Source organism: Impatiens glandulifera, chromosome 6 (genome assembly GCF_907164915.1).
Source record: "Impatiens glandulifera chromosome 6, dImpGla2.1, whole genome shotgun sequence".
NCBI classification, from domain to species: domain Eukaryota; kingdom Viridiplantae; phylum Streptophyta; class Magnoliopsida; order Ericales; family Balsaminaceae; genus Impatiens; species Impatiens glandulifera.
The window spans coordinates 5679772-5700652 of record NC_061867.1 but is presented as its reverse complement, the minus strand read 5'-3'; the positions used below and the strand labels follow the sequence as shown (position 1 = coordinate 5700652).

The 20881-nt window shown below is 29.5% G+C and overlaps 3 protein-coding genes and 1 non-coding gene across 4 annotated transcripts; 3 read left to right on the top strand and 1 right to left on the bottom strand.

The window, feature by feature from the left end:
* Positions 1–8569: 8569 nt before the first annotated feature.
* LOC124941382 (MLO-like protein 10) lies at positions 8570–11761 on the top strand. Its single transcript, XM_047481693.1, has 14 exons — positions 8570–8862; positions 8996–9053; positions 9142–9341; positions 9422–9538; positions 9642–9702; positions 9783–9871; positions 9979–10053; positions 10130–10218; positions 10340–10389; positions 10485–10525; positions 10623–10832; positions 10918–10985; positions 11063–11123; positions 11212–11761. The coding sequence occupies exons 1-14, from the start codon at positions 8731–8733 to the stop codon at positions 11605–11607; spliced, it is 1647 nt and encodes a 548-aa protein (XP_047337649.1). The 5' UTR covers positions 8570–8730; the 3' UTR covers positions 11608–11761.
* A 1001-nt stretch (positions 11762–12762) lies between these two features.
* LOC124941704 (endoplasmic reticulum-Golgi intermediate compartment protein 3-like) lies at positions 12763–16116 on the top strand. The gene is made up of 11 exons (XM_047482052.1): positions 12763–12928; positions 13718–13875; positions 13964–14046; positions 14131–14206; positions 14282–14349; positions 14442–14642; positions 15131–15214; positions 15285–15431; positions 15503–15611; positions 15686–15805; positions 15882–16116. Exons 2-11 carry the CDS (start codon positions 13788–13790, stop codon positions 15947–15949), a joined length of 1044 nt encoding a protein of 347 aa, XP_047338008.1. The 5' UTR covers positions 12763–12928; positions 13718–13787; the 3' UTR covers positions 15950–16116.
* A 1249-nt stretch (positions 16117–17365) lies between these two features.
* On the top strand, positions 17366–19326 carry LOC124941786. The gene is made up of 4 exons (XM_047482137.1): positions 17366–17484; positions 17879–17997; positions 18103–18317; positions 18873–19326. Exons 2-4 carry the CDS (start codon positions 17908–17910, stop codon positions 19135–19137), a joined length of 570 nt encoding a protein of 189 aa, XP_047338093.1. The 5' UTR covers positions 17366–17484; positions 17879–17907; the 3' UTR covers positions 19138–19326.
* Positions 19327–19702: 376 nt separating this feature from the next.
* Positions 19703–19774, bottom strand: TRNAM-CAU. Its single transcript has one exon. It is a non-coding gene; the product is annotated as a tRNA-Met (tRNA).
* Positions 19775–20881: the final 1107 nt, after the last annotated feature.

The window sequence follows — 20881 nt, the reverse complement described above, 5'->3', positions numbered from 1 at the left end:
CTATGTAGAGAAAGTTTCTCATTTGAAAAAGTAAGATAATTTTTAATGGTGGTTGTTTAGTCCCTATCAAAACGCTCTTATTTCATAAGATAACTCTAGCTATTTATTTATCCTCTCAAAATGTGTGATCTTAAAGATGAGGAGAATTATGTGTAAATTTTTATGAGAATAGTCTTATTCTTCATTCTCTCATTTAGTTCATTTAGTGAATTGAGATAATGTTAAATTAATAAAAGAATAGGGGTTGGACATCCACGATCTTATGTTTTTAATGAAGTCTTATTATCCAAATGGTGTAATGAATTTTCATTTGAATAAGATAATATTTGGACTAAATTGATTAAATGTAAATATGTTCAAGATAAGTCTAGTTGGTTCATCAATAATTCTTATAGACATGGAGTAAATCGAGAGCATTTGATTAGTTTTTGGAATGATACTTAGTGTGGTGTTAAGTGTTTGACGAATATTTTTCTCGAGCTTGCTTTTATTTCATTTTGTAGAGATCATAGGTAAAAGATATGTTTGATAGTTGGTCTAGTAGTTTTGTTAACTGTATCACATATAAAAAAAAGAATGAATAGAGAAGAAAACATGACACATGATATGACTATTGTTCATGGTTAGAAATAAAGTGTTAAATTTGTATTCTCGAGATTTTATGTGGTAACGTGATCTAAATAACTTTCATGTGGGGTATTATCACACTTTGTTCAATAAACTCAACTCGATTATTCTTTATTGGGAAAAATTATTGGAGTCTAAAATGGTTACAATATCTCATTTTTTGGTTGGAGTGTTATTCACGACGAAATTCTCATTGATGATAGAAGCACATGAAATAACATGATTAATGTGATTCGTTGTCCTATGTATATAAAGAGATGTAGACGAGTTCTCATATTTTTACATTGTCATGTTGTTGCAAGTGTACAAATTCATTTTAGAGAAGAATGTCAATTTTATTTATAAAGTTGGATGAAGGTGTTAAATTTGTTTATTAACTTGTAAAATTTTATTTATGTATATAAATTTGTCAAAAAATGTCAAATTTATTGAACTTAACAAAAATAGTTAACGGTGTTAAAATTCCTTACAGTTGTTCCTGTCATGTCATATCCAAGGTTTTAAAATACGCGGTCGGACCGTCGGTTCAACCGGTCCGACCGCGAAACGGTTGAGAGGACGGTCCGGTTTTTGACCTTAATGCGGTCACCTTTCGAACCGGTCAAAATCCGGTCCAACCGGACGGTTCAACCGAAAAAAGGAACCGGAAATATCCGGTCCGAAAAGTCAATAGTAAAACTCTAGACATTTCTTCTTTATCTATCAGCTGATCTACCTCTTCTTCTCTTCTCTACTAGATCTACTTTATCAATCCAAACTCAGTGATCATTGGCCTTTCAAGAAGCTCTCGGCTGGCTGGATCTATCTCTTCTTCTCTCTCTACTGAATCTACTTTATCAACCCAAACCCAGTATCATCGGCCCTTCAAGAAGCTCTCAGCTGGATCTTTATCTTCTTCTCTCTACTAGATTTAGTTTATGCCTTTCAAGAAGCTCTCAGCCGGATCTTTATCTTCTTCTCTCTATACTAGATTTAGTTTATCAATCAAATCTAGTGAAATCTTGAAGGAGCAGCTTCAACTTTGGAATTGGTGGACCCACTGACAAGAAGAATTTAAATTTAATGAATTTAAAATTCGGTCCAACCAGTGGTTAAACCGGTTGGACCGGTTAAACCGGAGTTCGCCTAGAAAACCGGGTCGGTAACCGAAACGGTTTTTAAAACCTTGGTCATATCCACGTCATTTATATAAATATATTAACTTTATAATCAAATCATTCTTTTCAAACCGAACTTATATCTTTAAATAAAAATAAAATAATATCTCTGTAATTCTTCTATCTTCGCCCTCCCTCACCAAACTAGTTTCACCCCATTTCCATTTCATTCAATCTATCTGCATAATAAAGATCCTTCTAATATTTTAGTACTGATATATAACCTCTCCTATTTCATTTAACAAATATTCTTCTAATACTTTTCTCACCATTCTTACCTCACTTGTTACCTACACTCCATCTACATAGAGAGAAAACTCTCTGGTTCGGATTAAAGAAAAAAAGAAGATTGTTTGACTGAAGAACAAAGAAATAATATAAATTGATTCATTCAGTTAGTTCATTCTCACTAAACCCATTTTCATTCTTCAAACACCCATTAATGAAGAGATTGAAAAGCTATTATCTTCATCTCAAGTATCCACAAACGATGGTACGGAAATGGATCTTCCCAATATTAATAGCATCAATACTCTCTCTTTCTACTTTTTCTCACAACCCTAACTTCCTCAGACGGTACGGTACGCGACTTCTTCTAATTTATCGTTCATCACTTTCCTATTCAATTTTCGTCGAATCGAAGCTACGCCCAATTCCAATTTCATCGCTTCTTCTGCCACCGAGATTTGGATATGTGATGGGAAAATGTTGAAACGAACACTGTTAAATGAAATGGGGGAGGCTTTAGACCAATACTAAAAATATTAAAAGGATCTTATGAAGATAAATTGAATGAAATGGAAGAGGGGTGAACCAGTTTGGTGAGTGATGGGAAGATAAGAAGAAGAATTATAGAGATATTATTTTTACTTAAAGATATTCCATTTGAAAAGAATGATTTCATTATAAGGTTAAAAGGAATGATAGAGAGCGCGACTATGAGACAGCGACTAGGAGAGCGATGCGGGTTGACAAGTGGAATTAATAAATAAATAAAAATATAATAATAATTAAAACAAGTTTTGTAGAATATTCTCTCTCCTCTTATTAATTAATTTCTCTCTCCTTTTATTAAATAATTTTTCTCTCTTATTAAACCCTAAACCCTAAACCCTAAATCCTAAACTCTAAACCCTAAGCCCTAAACTCTAAACCCTAAACCCTAAACTCTAAATTCTAAACTCTAAACTCTACAAACCTAAATCCTAAATACTAAATTCTAAATCCTAAACCCTAACTAATATCACTAATTAGTTGAATTATGAATTTATCTCTTTTATTTTTATAAGTTTTCAATTCCTTTATTTATCAAATATTTTTTATGGCTTCTTTTTCTTTTTTTTATTATATTTTTTATGGCTTTTTTTTTCTTTTTTTTATTCTTTTTTTCTATTGACTTATTAATATTTTTTTAGTTTTATTACTTATAAATAAATGTTTATCTAATATTTCTATTCTCACGATTAATAGGAAGAGAGAAAATAATTAATAATAGAAAACAGAAAATAATTAATAATAGGAGAGAGAATATTCACCTGTCAACCCACGTAGGCATCGCTCTCTCAGTCGCTGTCTCAAGTCGCGCTCTCTATCATTTTTCTAAAGTTAATATGTTTATATAAATGACGTGGATATGACATGGTAGGAACAACTGTAAGGAATTTTAACACCGTTAACTATTTCTGTTAAGTTCAATAAATTTGACACTTTTTGACAAGTTTGTATACATAAATAAAATTTTACAAGTTAATAAACAAATTTGACAACTTTATCCAACTTTATAAATAAAATTGAAATTTTTTCCATTCTTTTTATGAAATTTGATCGGAATTCAATCGGTTATACTGGAGACTGTCTGTGGTTATTAGGCGGCATGGATCGGGACAGCTAAAAGAGAGACCTGCAAGATAGATCTATGTACCTATAATTTTTTAAGAGACTATCTAGTTGGAAAGAAATAAGAGAACATCTAATAATAAGTAGGTCGTTAATCATTATTCACAACGTTATTATTATATATGACGTTGGCGGAGATTAGATCTAAAAAATATGTGAATTCGTGTGAAACCTTATTATCATTTTGAATACTTTCGAGCCAATTAATTGTATTTATGTTTTTAAATTTTCCCAGTTTTTTTTTAAACTTTTTTTTATATTTTTTCTTATGATTAAACGTTTTTTATTTTATTAAATTGATTATTTTAAAATAACTTGCCACTATTTGAGGGTTTTTTTTTTTATGTTTTAGGTTATTTGAAATTAAATTAAATTTTGTTGAGCTATTTAAACTTTTTAATACAAGTGCTTATTTGATCATTATTAATCATTTATATAATCTAATTTTGGTGATCAATTCATATCCATATTACCAACTTTGAACAACTTAAATGATTAGTTGAAAAAATTAATTTAATATTTTTATTTTTGAAATGATAAAACAATTATATTGATTTATTATTCATATTTTACAAATGTCACAATAAAAAATTTATGAAAATCTATAAAAAAAAATAATAATTCAATTCAAATTATGATTAATTTGTTATAAATTGTATAGTTATATTTTAGAAGCACAAAAAAGAAAAACTCACACTTTAAAAAAAATCAAATAAAAAAGTTCAACAACATTGGTGGATTTATATATTTTTATTAAATTTTATGATTTCAATGATTTTAAATAACTTTTCATATTTTTTTTTCATTAACTTTTTTGAATATTTATTTCTTTTACTTTAAATTGTATAACTTGTCTTATATATATATATATATATATATATATATATAGCTGTTAATTTATATGTTTTACTAACTTTGAGCCTATGACCAACCCACTTAGAATGGAAGTGTGATGATATTGACCAAACTTCCTAAAATAAACTTTTATTGAGAATGTCTATTGCTTAGTCCAACATTGCTTGCAAATTAACAATTTATATAATTATTGGATCTATGAGAATTCTCAAAGTGAAATGTTTCATAATCTTGTTTTTTCAAAAAATTAAAATACTCAATTTAATTTTATAAATAAATCTAGTAAACTCCATTTGAAAATTACCCAAATTTCTAATTTGTAAATGGATCATGGTCAAAAATCAATAGAAGATGTCAGAATAAAAAAAAATTCAGATCAAAAGATTCCGATTTGTAATTATGAATTGAGCATTAATATAGAACCATTTGAGCTTGAGTTTCATCTCTAAGGATCTAGATCTAAAGAATGTAATAATATAATTTTATTTTATTTTCATATCTAAAATCATTATAACATGCTTTAATTTGTGCAATTTCAACTAGCTCAATTATATATATTTGAATATATATATATATATATTTTAAATCATAATTTACGCTCTAAAGAAAATTTAGACAATTTATATACAATCATGACACCCGACCTCAATTAAAGTGTTTTAAGTGGGAATTATATATATATATATAATTAATCTCTTAATTAAATAAGACTATTTAAAAGGAATTGGTGCAATAAATGTCAAGTATATTTTTAATATTGTAGCACCATGTCAAATAATAATTGTAAGACTACCATTCAAATGTACTTAACAAAAAAAATTATTCAAATGAAAAGAAAAAAAATGATTTAAAAAAATAATTTGAATAAAAAATCTTCATTTTATTATTAAAAAGTAGTGGCTTGAAATTTGAATAGTAATCTTTTTTTTATCTAAAAAATAGTAATCTTAAAAGTATTATTTTACATTATAACTCCTGGTTCGAAATGAACAGCCTTGCTAGTGGAGAACGAACGACAACGATCATTAAATCGTACCAGTCTCTACTGGGGGTTATTACTCATTTTTGTACTTGCTGTTTTATTTTCCAATTATTTTTAAGTTTATTTGGTTTATAATGTGATTATAACTACAATATAGTGAGATTTGTTTTTCTTTTCAATTAACCTTATTGAGACAACTAACAAAATCAAATTATACAAAAATGAAAATTAAAAACAAAATAAATAAAGTTTAAGCAACAAGGAGATAGTATTTAAAAACTAATATTTTGTCATATGAGTCACAAATATAATCACATTGAGAAGATTGTCAACGTTTGAAAAGGTTCACATTTTGTAAAAAAAAAAAAAGTCTTTTAGGACTCATTAAACCCATGTTTTTCTTGTTGTTAAATAGAATCATTCAATACAAGTCAATGGACAACAAATAACATGAAAATATACAAATTCAAATATAAAAACACCAAATAAAATATATATTAATAACATGAAAATATATATATAGTTTGCAACCATATTAATCAATATATGTTAAAAAAATATTTCATTCTAATTATTAGGTTCATTCAAATGAGATCATTTGCTCCCACTAATCCTTGTTTATCCTGTTCTCTCTTACAGGGAGAGAGAAAATTAAAAAAAATACAATTTTTTTTTTATAAAAAGACTAATTTACCTCCTTTCCTGTGAGAGGGAGTAGGAGTATGAGTTAGGTGAGAGCAAATGAGATCATATGTGTTCATTCAAATAAATATAAACAGTCTAATTGTTATACAAACTCAATTTCAATTTGAATAAAAAACATATTATCAGTCTCTTATAAGGCTGATTATAAAATTTTGATATAAACAAAACCGATATATTATGATTTTTTTTTGGAATTAAAGGAGAACTAGCATGATATTCCACAGCCATGATTCCCCGCTTAAATTTAAAACGCTTCCAGATATAATTGAACTCGTGAAATTTTGATATCTTAAGCCGACTCTTATCACCGAGCTACATTGGCGGAGTAAAAATGGGACAACGAATTAAACATGTAACCCGCAAACACACTTACCTATTTAACTAGGCGCAGAACTTACCCATACCAACTTAATATTTTTGTATTTATTTAATATTATTCAAAATTCGACATTGACAATCAAAGTAAGTAAACTTTTGACAATATTTAAAAACTTTTTTTTTAATTACCATAACAACATCTAGGAAAAGACAAGGATTTACAGATATGCTTCACAAATAGGATGAGATCATGAGACCAAACATATAGATTATAAAGTCAATAATTTCATTATCAACCGAGTCATAAAAGAAAAGGTCAATAATTCATTGACCGGAATCAATGACAATAACAAAACCAAGCTATCTAATATGACAATAATATTGCATGGGGTAATAGGTCAGCAAAGTTATAATATAATAGATTAAACTATTATAATAATCCGAAAGAGATAAATATATATATAAAAATATACATTTGAATTTGTCCAAATTTGACCAATTATAATATTGTAGTATGAAAGGAGATCGATCGATCCTATCTTAATTAACAACATTTACCTTAAACAATTAAGGATTAGCTTATAGATTACAAGTTCTATTATAGGCCTGGTTTGGTTTTATTAATTTTATATTAAAAAAGTATTCATAAAAAGTTATAGGAAAGACTAAATCATATATAAGTTTGAGGGTTATTTTAATTATCTAAAAAAATGGTGAAGAAAATGATATTTGTGATAATGAGGTTTATATAATTGGGGGGGCCATGATTTTGACTACAAGGTTTGAGCATTTTAAAAGATGTTTAATTTTGGGGTAAGCACAAAAAAAAATTATTGGGTTTGTGTCATTGTTACAATTTATTGGTTGAGATAATTTCAATATATATTTTTTTTTTGTTAATAGAAGTTTTAGAGTAAGAAATTTTGTTTTTCCTGATGATATGTACATAAAAACAATTGCATAGTAAGTGATATGTGTTAAAAGAAGGTGAAATCAACTGACTCTTTTTATTTTGTTTCGACGTTAGTGGCTATTATCTATAATCTTTTTTTATGAGATTTGATTGATATTCACTAGGTGATGTCTGAGCCTAATATATGGCAGAACCTATATATTTGTGTTATCATCTCGATTATTTTTTAATAGACTATCTGGTTAGAGAGAAATTGTTAAATACTCAATGATCATAATCGTCCCGTAAATATCATTCATAATGTTATTATTATGACACTTTCTGATATTCGTTATGAAAAACCGGTAGAGTTAGTCAATGATTCTTTTTAAATATTTATGAGATTGATAACCTGTTGAATAACGTGTTTGTATTTTATTCTTTTCATCTTCCATGATTATTTTATTTTTCATATAAATTGTTGTTTTGTTTAAACTTTTTTTATTATTTTTAAATATAAATGAAATAATGTTAATAAAAGTCAAAACAGCGTCCAACCCACCAATCCATTTCAAGTAACTCAATGGATCAGCCTGAACTATCCTTATCAAAGTAAATGGTTCTTTATATTTGAAAAAAAATCATTTAATAAAAAAGAAAATAGAGTACAAATTTATTTTGTTATGCTTTCTTTTCCTTTGCATTTGGTATACAAAAGTACAAAACTAACTTACCTTCTTAAAATAAAAAAGGAAAACATAAATCAAATATGGCCTAAAATTAACAGGTCAAATATATGTTTGAATAAATATTAAATTAATTAATTTTATTTTTTTAATTAAGGAGAATTAGTATGACATTAATCGTTTTGTCCAGTTTCAACACAAAACACTTCTAGATGAAATCGAACCCGTAATATTTTAGTTTATCCATTATTATTTATGGGTTTAAACTAATTAAATTATAATATAAGCTTTTAGATTTTTTTGTTACATTAACTAAGATTAAAGTAGACACAAGTTGTTCCTTAGGTTGACAGAAACCATGGATCTCAGACAAGGCCGCCATATGCGAAACTCTCTCTCTAAAGATTCAATCTTTACTTCTTCTTTTTATAATAATATATATAGACCCACTTATCTCTTCTTCTTTGAGAACTAATTTCTTCTTTTGTCTATTGCAGAACTTCTCTCACCTTCCTCCCATCCCATCCCTAACACAAATCTAAAGCTCAAACCTTTCCTTCCATTTTGCAAATACTCATAAATACAAACAAAGAGAAAGAGAAAGAGACAGAAATGGCGGGTGGGGATAGCAGCGGCACGTCAAGGCAGCTCGATCAAACTCCGACATGGGCAGTGGCCGGAGTTTGTGCCGTCATCATTCTAATCTCCATTGCTCTTGAAAAGGGTCTTCATAAAATCGGAGCTGTATGTTCTTCATGGATCTTTTAATTCATTCATAACAAAAAACCCAAAAACCCTACCTAACTAGATCTTCTTCCTTAAATTCACCAACTTCTTTCAATGTTTGATTTAATGTCTCATTTATTTCATTCTTCAGTGGTTCACAGCAAAACATAAGAAAGCTTTGTTTGATGCGTTAGAGAAAGTTAAAGCAGGTTAGTAACTGAAAAACTTATACTGTTCAATGTTCAATTGTTCATCAATGAAATCTGATTAATTTCCTGTTTCCTGGTTTGGTTTCAGAATTGATGATTCTGGGTTTCATTTCTTTGCTCTTGACGTTTAGTCAAACTTACATAGCCATGATCTGCATACCTGTTAAAGTCGCCGACACCCTTTTACCCTGTCCTTTAAAGGAAGAGGATCATAAGAACGGCCGGCGACTTCTCTCATACGGCCGGCGAATCCTGGCCGCCGGAAGTGCTGGCCCCGGTTGTAAGAAAGTGGGTATCTTTGTACTGAATGATCATGTTCTGTTCTGTTCTGTTCTTCGGAGATTTTAATGATTAGTGTATGTTTGTAGGGAAAGGTGCCACTTATAACCGTTGATGGTCTTCATCAATTGCATATCTTGATATTCTTCTTGGCTGTCTTTCATGTTTTATATAGTGCAGCTACAATGGCTCTTGGGAGATTGAAGGTATAAATGTGTAATCTTTACCATGTTTTGTTTTCAAATTAGTAAATGTTACCGTTGTGATTGAGAAAACTGATTTTTGTTTTGTTTTTGTTTTTTGGTTTAGACTCGTCGATGGAAGCAGTGGGAGTTGGAAACTACGTCCCACGATTACGAATTCTCGAATGGTATAGAAATGAATTTGAAAAAAAAACGGTATTGCCCTGTTACTTGTTACTTATGATGTGGTTGATTATACATTATGCAGATCCTTCGAGGTTTCGGCTTAGCCATGAGACATCGTTTGTTCGAGCTCATACTAGTTATTGGACGAAAATACCTATTTTCTTTTACATTGTAAGAACTTTAATTGATCTTAAAATATTAATTTCATTCTCTATGAGTTACTATGATGTCTATGAACATGTTAGGTTGGAGATTAATGTGATCATATGTATTTGTAGGGATGTTTTTTCCGTCAATTTTTCAGATCAGTTAGCAAATCGGATTATTTGACACTTCGAAATGGATTCATTAGTGTGAGTGAATGAATTCATGTTTAATGACTTTTTTTCTGTTTGGAATGTTTTTAACGACGGTTTTTAATTTCTATAGGTTCATTTGGCCCCGGGAAGCAAATTTAACTTCCAAAAGTACATTAAACGGTCTCTCGAGGATGACTTTCAGACGGTTGTGGGCGTTAGGTGAGTTCTTTGTTCGATAAGTCCTAAAACTAGGTTGATTTTAGTTGAGATGTTTTAAAATTTTTGCTTTCTATTTATAGAGTTTGGGCAATCTTATCTTATTAAGGTTTTTCTTTTGCAGTCCTGTATTGTGGGCTTCGTTTGTTTTCTTCTTGCTACTGAATGTCAATGGTAAGTCAATTTTGAACAATATCGATACACCATCCATCGTTACTATTGCGATCTCGGTTTTAATTTCTTATTTTTTGTAAAAAAAATTGTTTCAGGTTGGCAAGTATTGTTCTGGGCATCCTTAGTTCCTCTAATTGTAAGGATTTTTTTAAAGGAATCTCTTTTTTTATTGTTCATGTTAAGGTTAGACAAGAATGCTGATCGATATATTCGCTTTCTTTTCTTGTCTTAAGTTAATCTTAGCGGTTGGGACTAAGCTTCAAGAAATCTTGACAAGAATGGCACTCGAGATTGCAGAAAGACACGCTGTCGTACAAGGAATTCCTCTCGTACAAGGTTCTAACAAATACTTCTGGTTCGAAAAACCGCAACTTCTCCTTCAACTCATCCACTTCGCATTGTTTCAAAACGCGTTCCAATTGACGTATTTCTTGTGGATATGGGTAACCAACTTAACCGCTTTCCTTTTCCACATAACCACCAATATTGTTTCTCTAAACATTTCCATTTTGTTCTTCTCCTCCACAGTATGAATTCGGGCTCAAGTCGTGTTTCCACAACAATTTCGAGCTTGTTATCGCCAAAATCGCATTAGGGTAAGAAAAAATCAATCCTCCCTTCGAAATAATATTCGAAAAATCGAGTACTAACCTAGATATTGTTTTCTCCACAGAGTGGCTATTCTCTTCTTATGTAGCTACATCACTCTCCCACTTTATGCTCTTGTGGCTCAGGTTCGTGTCATTTTAACTAAATTTTAAATAAAAAAATTATTTTTTCAAAATAAATTTTAATTTAGGAAAAAATATAATAAAATTGTAGATGGGTACACACTTGAAGAAATCCATTTTCGATGAGCAAACGGTAAAAGCCTTGGAGAATTGGCGCAAGGCGGTAAAAAAGAAGCACGTTGTTCCTAAGAAAGGAAGATCTTCGACAATTAAATTGGGCGAGCCAATTGAGTCGGTTAGCACGACCGTGCATTCAATTAGTTCGGGGGCTTCGCTTCATCGTTTTAGGTCCACAGGACATTCGAGTCACCCTTATAGCTACGAGGACCATGATCAATACTCTGATGACCTTGAAACGGATCCCTTATCGCCCACACCTATGGGTGGAAACTTGGTTTTGACTATCCAAGACGATAAGCCAGAACCTCACGATATTATAAACACCGATGATTTCTCATTCGCTAAGCCAATTCCACCATCCAATTGAAGCATCGCTTGAAAAAAATTGTTCGAGGAATCGATTAGCTTTAGTTGGGTGGTCTACACTTCATGTAAACTAGTTAGCCTACATTTTGTTTTTTATTTCTCTTTGAATTTATTGTTTGTAATAATCAATTAATGTTAATGATTTATTTGTTTTATTGAAAGCATAAAATATAAATTAGCCATAAAAAACACTATGTAGCTCAATTGCAACTTCAAAATAATATAAGTAGGGAGATATTTATGTATAGTAAGTTTATTTAAAATTAATTAAAACATATTTTTATTGAGAAATATAATAGCTTTAGTTTAAATATTATAACTAGTTTGATTATCAAATACACAAATTGTAGAATTTTTTAGTGACCCATAAACAATAGTAACAACAAGAACTACCCATAAATAATGTCAGAAATCATAATCATCTAACAAAATATAGTATTAAAGTATATGTTCAAATAAGAAATATCAATAATAAAAATGCTTGTTTTTGTTTTTCTCTTTATTTGATTCATTATTAAAAACTATCGACCCAGTTGGTTTTTTTTTTAATAATAATTAATATTTTGTATTTGTCTCATCTAAGGATGATAATTGGATAGATCGAAACTGAAAATCCATTTGTCACGTCTAGTTATACATGAGAATTTGTTTTTATTATAATCCCGTCCAATTCGATTTCGTTTATATCATATTTAAATATATATATATATAAATATTTAATATAATATATTAAAAGTTCATAATTTAAAAAAAAAAAAAAAAATCTTAAAACTTTTATAAAATATAAATAATAAATATATTAATGATTTTATATATTTAACTGTATTAATTTATAGTGTTCCAAACAGTATCTCGAAGTGAGATTGAGGCATAATACAAATATTATATCACTGATCAACTATCGTAAATCGAAAAAATTTGTCAATAACAAAGACAATTCAAATAGATAATCGGATTATAATTATATTCACTACAATTTGAGTTATAAGTTTTTGTTTGATTGTTGTGATTAAAGAATATATATTTTTGATATTTTCTTTAAAATAAATAATGCAAAATATAATTTTAAAGAATGAAGTCAATGATACTTTTTTTTCAAATTAAAATTTTAATGAAAAAAATAGGGCAAAAGACCCAAACCGAAATGTTGAGTATATTGACTAATTTGGACCGGCGTTCGAACCGGTTGATAATACGAATGAAAGAATCGCAAGCTGATTTCTGCTTTGGGATAGGGAAGAAGACTTGATCTCCAATTTGATTTGGTTGTGGGTAACGGCTAAATTCATCATCGTTTCGACTTCTCGAATGTGTTTCCTTCCGTAAGTATCTATACCCACATCTGAGCTTTATGTTTAACGTTTCGATCCATTCAATCTTCTAAAAAGATCCCTTCTTTTGTCTTCTATTCTGTTCCCTCTAACTTCTCTCAATCTGCATATGGAATCGTTCATTTATTTCTATTGGGTATGATTGAAATACATCTAAAAGCTCAGAATTAAGAATTCCCATATTCTGAAATCAACAGTTTGTTACTGCAGAGGAATTTGCAAGTATAGTCTTGTTTTGCTGCATAGGAAGATTGCTTTGTGGTTTAGAATGATAAATTTGTAACTTTGATTCCTTTTTGGGTATTTAATTGTCTTCAATCTGTGAAAGCCAGTAGTTGTTTTTGGCCTTTGTACTGGGTATGATTGAACTACATCTAATCAGAATTATAAATGCTTAGATTCCCAAATCATTAATTTATCACTGCAGTGGAATTTGCAAGTAGAGTATTGTTTTTCTGCATAATAGATTTGTAAATTTGATTCCTTTTTGGGCATTTGTTTGTCTTCAATCTGCCGAGTAGTTGTTTTTGGCCTTTGTACTGATCAGATTCCCAAATCATTAATTTATCAGTGCAGAGGAATTTGCAAGTAGAGTCTTGTTCTTTTGTGATTATCTGATTGATTTTGTTTGTATTTTCAGATATTAGAATAGCAAACTAACTAGCTTTATGAATCTCAAAGAGTGTTACTGGAGATGGTTTTTGGGCATTTATTGTCTTGAATCTTCGAAATTGTAATTTCCTTGACTGTTATATTGGACTGTCTTACTTGTTGTTTTAGGGTCACCATTTTGAGCGTGAATTGCCAATTTTGAAGATAATTACAGTTAGAATCAAGATCAAATAGAAAGATGGGTGTGAGACAAGCGATAAGAAGCATCGATGCATTTCCACGTGCAGAAGAGCACCTTTTGCAGAAAACCCAATCTGGAGCACTTGGTATGTCAAATGGCTGTCTTGTTCAATTAATACTCGTGATTTGTTAATATGAACATACTCAAATGATTTGTTGTTGTTGACATGATAGTCTCAATTGTTGGGCTGGTAATAATGGTGACCTTATTTTTTCATGAGCTTGGATACTATCTGACCACGTATACAGTTCACGAGGTTTGTGATCTTAAATCTGTATATGCCTATGAATATTTAGACGTTAATAATTTGAATAATTGATCTTATAAAACACATATGTAGATGGCTGTTGACTTGAAACGTGGAGAAACTCTTCCAATCCATATAAATGTTACATTTCCATCTTTACCTTGTGACGGTTAGTAGCTATATAGTCTCTCTTCGTAACGTCTTATGTTTCTCTTAAAATAATATAAGATTTGATGAGTTGCAGTTCTAAGTGTGGATGCTATTGATATGTCTGGAAAGCACGAGGTTGATCTAGATACTAATATTTGGAAAGTAAGAATTACTCAAACATTATGGATAGGCTTTGTTTGGAAACACCATTTCATTTTGGTTTTCATGTGTTTTTGTTTTTATCTGTGTTGCAGCTCCGGTTGACTCGTGATGGGCAAATCACAGGCACGGAGTACTTGTCGGATCTTGTGGAAAAGGAACACTCTGCTGATCATACGCATGATGGTAATTCTACTTCAGACCACAAAGAAGGTCATTTACAGGGTTTTGATCTAGATGCTGAAACTATGATCAAGAAGGTTAAACAAGCTATCGCTAATGGAGAAGGATGTCGGGTATGTACATACATACATCCTGTCTTTTTGGTATCCATTTTTTTCAAAGTGGCAAAAAATATCCATTTGGCAAGGGTTCTCATCCAAAATTTGTTCTGATCAAACACTTTTTTTTTATCTTCTTTTCACCTAAAAACGTTTCATCTATTTCATATAAATACAAACAAAATCACTCAATGTATTGTGACAAAAATACTATTTTTCGAAAAGGCTGGCGATTCTTAGGGGGGTCATGGTGGTGGTACTGTGTGCTAGGCAAAACTGTAGAAAAGAAAATCAAATGATGACAAGAACCTGAATTAGGCCATGTTTGATGAAATCCAAATAAACTCAGTATCCCATCATGAATCACCTTATCGAACAAATCATTAGTCAAATTACCCTTACAAAGGATAGTTTTGTCATAATCTATTTTTCGTCAAACAACATCTTTTTTTCAAATAACCCTACATCAAACAAGCTCTTAGTGTAATGTGGCTTCTTTGCAGGTATATGGAGTTCTAGATGTTCAAAGGGTTGCCGGGAACTTTCATATTTCTGTGCATGGTTTAAACATTTTCGTCGCTCAAATGGTTAGTTTTCTTTCTTGGACAAATGTCTATGTAAGTAAGTGTAACACACATTATTGATTTTTTAAAATAGATATTTGGTGGGGCTATCAATGTGAACGTCAGTCACGTTATTCATGATTTATCGTTTGGACCAAAATATCCGGGACTTCACAACCCGCTAGATGGAACTGATCGAATACTTCGTGGTACAAGTGGAACATTCAAATACTATATAAAGGTAAATCAATTCAATTTTAGATGATTGTTAGAATAAATATTTTAGGCTTATTCATGTTATAATTTCTGCAGATTGTTCCTACCGAGTACAGATACTTATCGAAGGAAGTTTTACCAACTAATCAATTCTCTGTTACCGAATATTTCTCCCCCATGAGCGAAACTGACAGGACTTGGCCAGGTGAGTTATAAAGATCCGAGTCTTTTTCTTGGTTTGGCTCGATAGCATGTACTAACTAGTTTTATTTTTATCAGCTGTCTACTTCTTGTACGATCTTTCGCCAATTACTGTGACAATAAAAGAAGAACGGCGTAGTTTTCTCCATTTCATTACTCGACTATGCGCAGTATTGGGTGGAACATTTGCCTTAACGGGTTTGTGTCATTTTTTTTCGAGGAAAATTTTCTTGTCCTTCTTCACTTTTGAGATTCCGAAACTTGGTAATTGCAGGTCTGTTGGATCGATGGATGTACAGACTCTTGGAGACAATCATGAAGCCAAGAGCTGCAATGCGATGAACACGGAATTTTACGACGAAAATACCCTTTTTTTTCTTTGTTTTTATGTAATTGATGATTCTCCTCACCACCATTAAGATAGATGCTATTTTGGACATTTCTCTTGTTTTGTTTGTAGAAATGTAGTTTAATCTTCACAACAATAGATTGGTTATATTTTGATTCAATCAAATTTTATATATTATCTAATGTGAGTTGTATTTTAATTCAACAAAAGATAATATAATAACTAATTATGTTTATTGTTATTATTTATGTCATGTTGTGAAATTTAATAACAAGTTCTATTTAAAGATATATTAATTGTATATTCAAATTAATAAAACTTTAAAATCTTCAATTAAGTTTTAAAATCTTACTTTTATTTTTATTTAAATTGTTGGTATATGAAAAATTGAATAAAGTTTTGTATTCTAATTAAATAAATATTCAATTCTTAAAATCTTATTAAGATTAGGTTTGAGTTATTTAAATAACACAAATAAAATAAATATTATTTTTCTTTTTTTCATCGTTATATTATTCAATTTATTAATTAAAATATTCTATTTTAATTTTTTTATTTTATCATTATATATTAATATTATTTTTAAATATTTTTACCCAAAAAAAATTAACAATTCCTCAAAATTACTACAAATCATTAACTTTTTAAATAAAGCATGTTATTTAAATAATCTGATACAAACAAAGGCCTAGAGTTTAACAAGTTAAATTAAGATTTGTTTATTCATCCTTGAATTTGTAACCAAGAGCTTGGTTGAAATTTGTTATTTATTTAAAATTTTATCAAAAACTCATTATTTTTTTTTGTCATTTCACTTCTTTTATTTCACCATTTATTTAGCAAAATAATTTTTATTTAATATTCTCTCATTTTTTTCATTTCATCTTTTTAAATAGTAGAATGATCATTAAACTTCAAAAAATTAAGTCAAACAATTTTTTTATCCAAAAACAATACAACCCAAAATCAAACAATCTCTACTTTGTTATTATATTTTTGAATAAAAACTTTTTTTTTTTTTGAAAAAGTCTACCACAATATTCTAATTACCATAATATCTTATTTTAGTAAAAAAAAAACCCAAGAAACCAAATATCAAACAAACAATTTTCAGTGAAAATCCAATTTCACAGACAGCATGTGATGAAAGAGGTCAAATTTAAGGTAAAAAAATATAATTGAGGGAAATAATTTATAATTGATATAAAATACTCAACCAAACTAGATCTAAGAAAAAACCTGCCATTTAGTAACGGTTAAGAAATGTTATACTGGGTAATGGGTATAATAATAATTAAATAACTATATATAAATTAATTAATTAATTAATATATATATATATATATATATAGTTTATCCATTAATAGAAAGTTTGATGTGAAATGTGAAAAAGAATCCATTTTTTTCAAAGGATACAGCTAAGCCCATCTGCAATCCCCCCGCCCGCCCGCAACCATAAATTCAGATTCAACCCTCATTGTTGATTCCATCGCTTCTCTCTCTCTCTCTCTCTCTTCCTCACTCCTAGGTACGCAAATCCTCTCTCTGATCTCTTCTTTCTTTGATTAGTTCATCAACGGCAGTTCTGATCGTTGATTTGCCGTTTCAATTTCTGCAATTTGTATGATTTGATCATGTTTTTTGATATAGTTTCTCACCCTTTTGATTTAACTCATAATTGGCTTGATGGGTTCTGTTTGATTTTATGATCGTGATTAGGGTTTAGATTAGGATGTAGAATTTCAGACTGAAAATCTGTTTATGTGAATTACAATCTTTCTGGGTTATCCTAGAAAATTTGGGGATATATGAGACAGTCAACTTTTAGGTCACAGTCATATAGTCTCCAATGTGAATGCAAGACTTTTTGTTGTTTTTCCTATTTGGTTCAGATTTCATAATCTGTTTACATATTACTGCAGGGTTTTCATTTGTGATTTCTCTGTAAACAATGGCACTCACAATGAAACAATTGTCCCTTTTTGTTGCTGGATGTGGAATACTGTCTTTCATCTTTGGAGTTGTTGCTGAGAACAAAAAGGTTGATCCCTGTTTGTTATATCTTGTTCTGATTTGGCATAAAACTCTCAATGAGATTGTATAATTTGGAACTTAGAATCTAATTGGTTGTGTATTTGTTGTGCAGCCTGCATCTGGTACACCGATTGTGGGCAAGGATGTCACAATATGCAAGTATCCATCGGACCCGACTATTCTTTTGGGATATCTTTCGGTTGTATTTCTCATTTTATCATCTGTTGCTGGCTATTATTCCCTGTTTTATCCTTACAAGCAGAAGACTGTCCCAAGGGCTGCTTTCTTTAGAAGCACCACCTTCCTTGTGTTCTTCAACATTGCTTTGTGAGTCTACTCTTACTTACTACTTTTTCTAGTTAGTTTTGTTTAGGCTGTTTTGGATATGACTAATTGGAGTTAGAATTGAAATTGAATTACAATTTGGTGAAATCGTATAATTGCAATTCCGAAGTGGGAAGAATGAAAATTGAAACTTATAAAATTATATTTCAAATTTGAATTCTTTATCTTTATGTTATCAACAAACAATCAAGGGATTTGGGACCATAGCCTTAGATTCTTTCACAACAATATTTCATTCTCTTTTTTGAGTTGGTGTTAGTTGAGGCATTGGTATAACTAGAAAGTTAGCTGACATTTTTTAATTACAGGCACTTTCATCTACTTTGTGTTGACACTTAGTTACAGGCACTAATGTCCGAAAAGTACTGTTTTCAAATGACCCGCAATCTTTTCATCCATCATCATATCATCGTCATTATTTAAATGACCTGAATCCGAACAAGACCTAGTTACAGAAGTGATTTTAAACTTAATTCAAATAAACACTTATAATTGAATCTTTTTTTTTTCTCTTTGTTTTCTGATATCTGATAACAGAGGAACTGCTGGATTAGCATTTGCATTCCTGTTATGGCCAACGATAACAGAGCAACTTCACCACATTCGCAATGTCCACAAGAACTTAGAGACAACATGCCCCACAGCCAAAACCGGGCTAATTGGTGGAGGTGCCTTTCTATCACTTGATGCATCACTCTTCTGGTTGGTTTCCCTCATGCTAGCTAGCAATGCCCGTGAGGACTATCTTGATGAAGTCGAATCACCCTCTGATGCTGACCTGACCGATAAAATCAGGGTTTAAGTTACAACTAATAAAAACCCATATGAGGAAGTGCTAGTGTCTATAAATATATACCTATATTGATCTTTGCAAGTTGTACGTTGAAATCGACGTGTCTCTCTTCTTATTATGGACGTAATTGATCTTATATTAGTTGTTTACGAATTTGAATCAATCTTTAATAAAGAATTTGGTTTGATCTATAAGAATTAAAGGTGGTTTAGATCAATGGTTTGATATGACTTTGAATTGGCTTTTCTGCATATTAACACGGGCATGTTTTATGTTGGTTATTTTAATTGAAGTGATACAATATATTTAACTAATTAGTTCAAATTATAAGATGGATTGATATAAGGTATTCAACTACAACTCAAATATTAATAAAAGGATCACCCAAAACAAAATACTAGACAAATAATTAACTGTTTAATACAAAAATATTATTATTGAATAAGCTTACTAACTCAATAATCCTAAGTTTAATCATCAAACTATGATGAAATCATGAAACAAGTTATATATAGTACATGAAATTGAAAGAAAAAAAACATGAAATTGGAAAAATAAAAAACAAAAAATAATTTATCAGAGCCAGGTTTCGATCCTGGGACCTGTGGGTTATGGGCCCACCACGCTTCCGCTGCGCCACTCTGATTTTGAAATAAATATTATTGATAATAATTTCTATTGTATGTTATTTTTCATAATACCAAGCATTCATTCCCTCACCTAATCAGGAAAAAGTATTTTAGCACAAAAAAAAATAGTATAAGTATAGTACATAAATAATTTAATTTAACCTAAATAATCAAAGCCATGTGTCTTAGCTTATCTTTATACATGTATATGATCTAAAATCATAAACTTCATTATCTTCATTCATTTTAATTTTTGTTCAAATCTTATCCTCTTTTTATATTCAAAATTTTAACTTTTTTTGATTTTTTTTACTTTCATTAAACAAATATCCATTAGAATGATTCAGTTTGAATTATTATGTTTCTTATTTGGATTAATCTTCAATAAAAACTAAAAATTAAAAGATTGATTTATAAATAACATATTGGATTATGTGGTTGTATTCTATTCCTTTATATTTAAACAATTTTTATTACTGTAATACAAATTGAACATGATCAAGGTTTGAATATATAGACTTTTGTACATATATTCAGTATTTATAAGTTTGATGGGCTTTTGAGCTAATGAAAAATTTTAAAGGGCTATTTGAATCATAAATATAAGTTGAGTGGGCTCAATCTACTTATTTAAGAAAAAACAAATAGTATGTATAAATTTAATATTTAATACAATGCTATGATTATATTAACTCTAACCTTATTGTTTTGGATACTCTCGTAGTATTCTTCATAATCATGGTTTCTTAATAAGTTTTTTTTTTCATAAAACAATAATATTTTCAAATAAGTTTGAAAGTATTATTATATTTATATAGAAAACAAATATTTTAGTTTGGATTAAATTAAATAACTTTTAAACACTAGAATACTTTTTTTATTTCAGAAATTCTTTTACTACCATTCATGTCCCGTTCGGTTTCAAAAAAAAAATATATATATAAATATATATATATATATATTAATATAATATATATTCTAATATATTGAAAATTTATATTATTATAAATAAATATAAATTTAAAACTCTTATTAATTAAATAAATATACCGATAATTTTATATATTTAATATTTAATTGTGTTTATAATGTTTGGGACAGAATCAAGGTGAGGTAGAGGCGGG